The following is a 965-nucleotide window of genomic DNA, read 5'->3' as shown; positions in this document are numbered from 1 at the left end:
TCAAAAGGAGGACTGATGCTACAGAAGGTCGCGTTTCAGTTCCTGTGCTGAGGACAATTCTCCACTAATTGTGTTCTGGTTTTGTTCAGCTGCGCTAAGCTCCTTCTGACCGTGGCTGCTCTGTGGAGCTCATTGACAGGGCAGTGGAGAGTGCCGCAGCCATAAGCAGAAGAGTCCCTCATGAAGAGGGACACACATGCTCACATCAGCATGGAATCATGCACAAATTTTTGCACCCACAGGCATTGAGACAAACCCAGCTGCATGGAAGTGCACGAAAGACAAGAGCACCCAAGGAACGCATAAAAATGTTGACTCTGCTGAAGACATCGGAGGAAATTCGTGGCAGGGCCAGGGCCTTCTGGGGAAGGACAAGGCCCCAGACATAGGGCCCACACCCCTCTCCCTGGTGCAGAAAAGGAGGAAGCAAAACAGGCCAGCAGAATTGTCCTGGGAACATTGTTAGGCATGATAGGGTCAAAGCCAGGAGCCACTTCTTGCCAATTCTTTGTCCCCTGCCAGATTGTGGGGCTGCTTGTCATGAGAGAGGGAAGTGGGGAGAAAGTTAGACAGGGAGGGAAGCTGGGAGTGTACGGAGGTGGCTTCTGGACTCAGGGGCTAGGCAGTAGCTGCATGGGAGCTGGTGGCTCTTTTGGGGTGCTGTCAGGACAAGGCCTAGAAACCCCCCCACAGCCCTGGATAGTCTCTGCCTCCCAGACCTACATGTTCCTTGGCTCCCTCATGGTGTGGTGACAGACTGCTCCTCAGGCATCGCCATCTTTTCCTTCCTCCCTGCCCTCTCTCCCAGGTGCACCTCCAGACCCAAGACATGTCCTGCTACGACCAGCACCGCCCATGCCAGCCCTGTGGCCTGACCCCGCTGGCCAACAGCTGCAATGAGCCCTGTGTCCGGCAGTGCCAGAACTCCACCGTTGTCATCGAGCCCCCTGCTGGGGTCGGGCCCC

General features: G+C 56.4%; 1 protein-coding gene across 1 annotated transcript in view; it reads left to right on the top strand.

Moving 5' to 3' along the window:
- Positions 1–829: 829 nt before the first annotated feature.
- The window catches only part of LOC118452692 (feather keratin Cos2-3-like), a 304-nt gene continuing 168 nt past the window's right edge, over positions 830–965 (top strand). Inside the window, 2 exon segments of the mRNA XM_035898070.1 lie at positions 830–957; positions 959–965. The exon segment at positions 959–965 is cut by the window's right edge and continues 168 nt beyond it. Coding sequence (XP_035753963.1) covers positions 830–957; positions 959–965 — 135 coding nt within the window.

The sequence above is a fragment of the Egretta garzetta genome, unplaced genomic scaffold (assembly GCF_000687185.1).
Source record: "Egretta garzetta isolate BGI_Z169 unplaced genomic scaffold, ASM68718v1 scaffold820, whole genome shotgun sequence".
Classification (NCBI taxonomy): Eukaryota; Metazoa; Chordata; class Aves; order Pelecaniformes; family Ardeidae; genus Egretta; species Egretta garzetta.
This window is presented reverse-complemented; position numbering and strand designations above follow the sequence as displayed.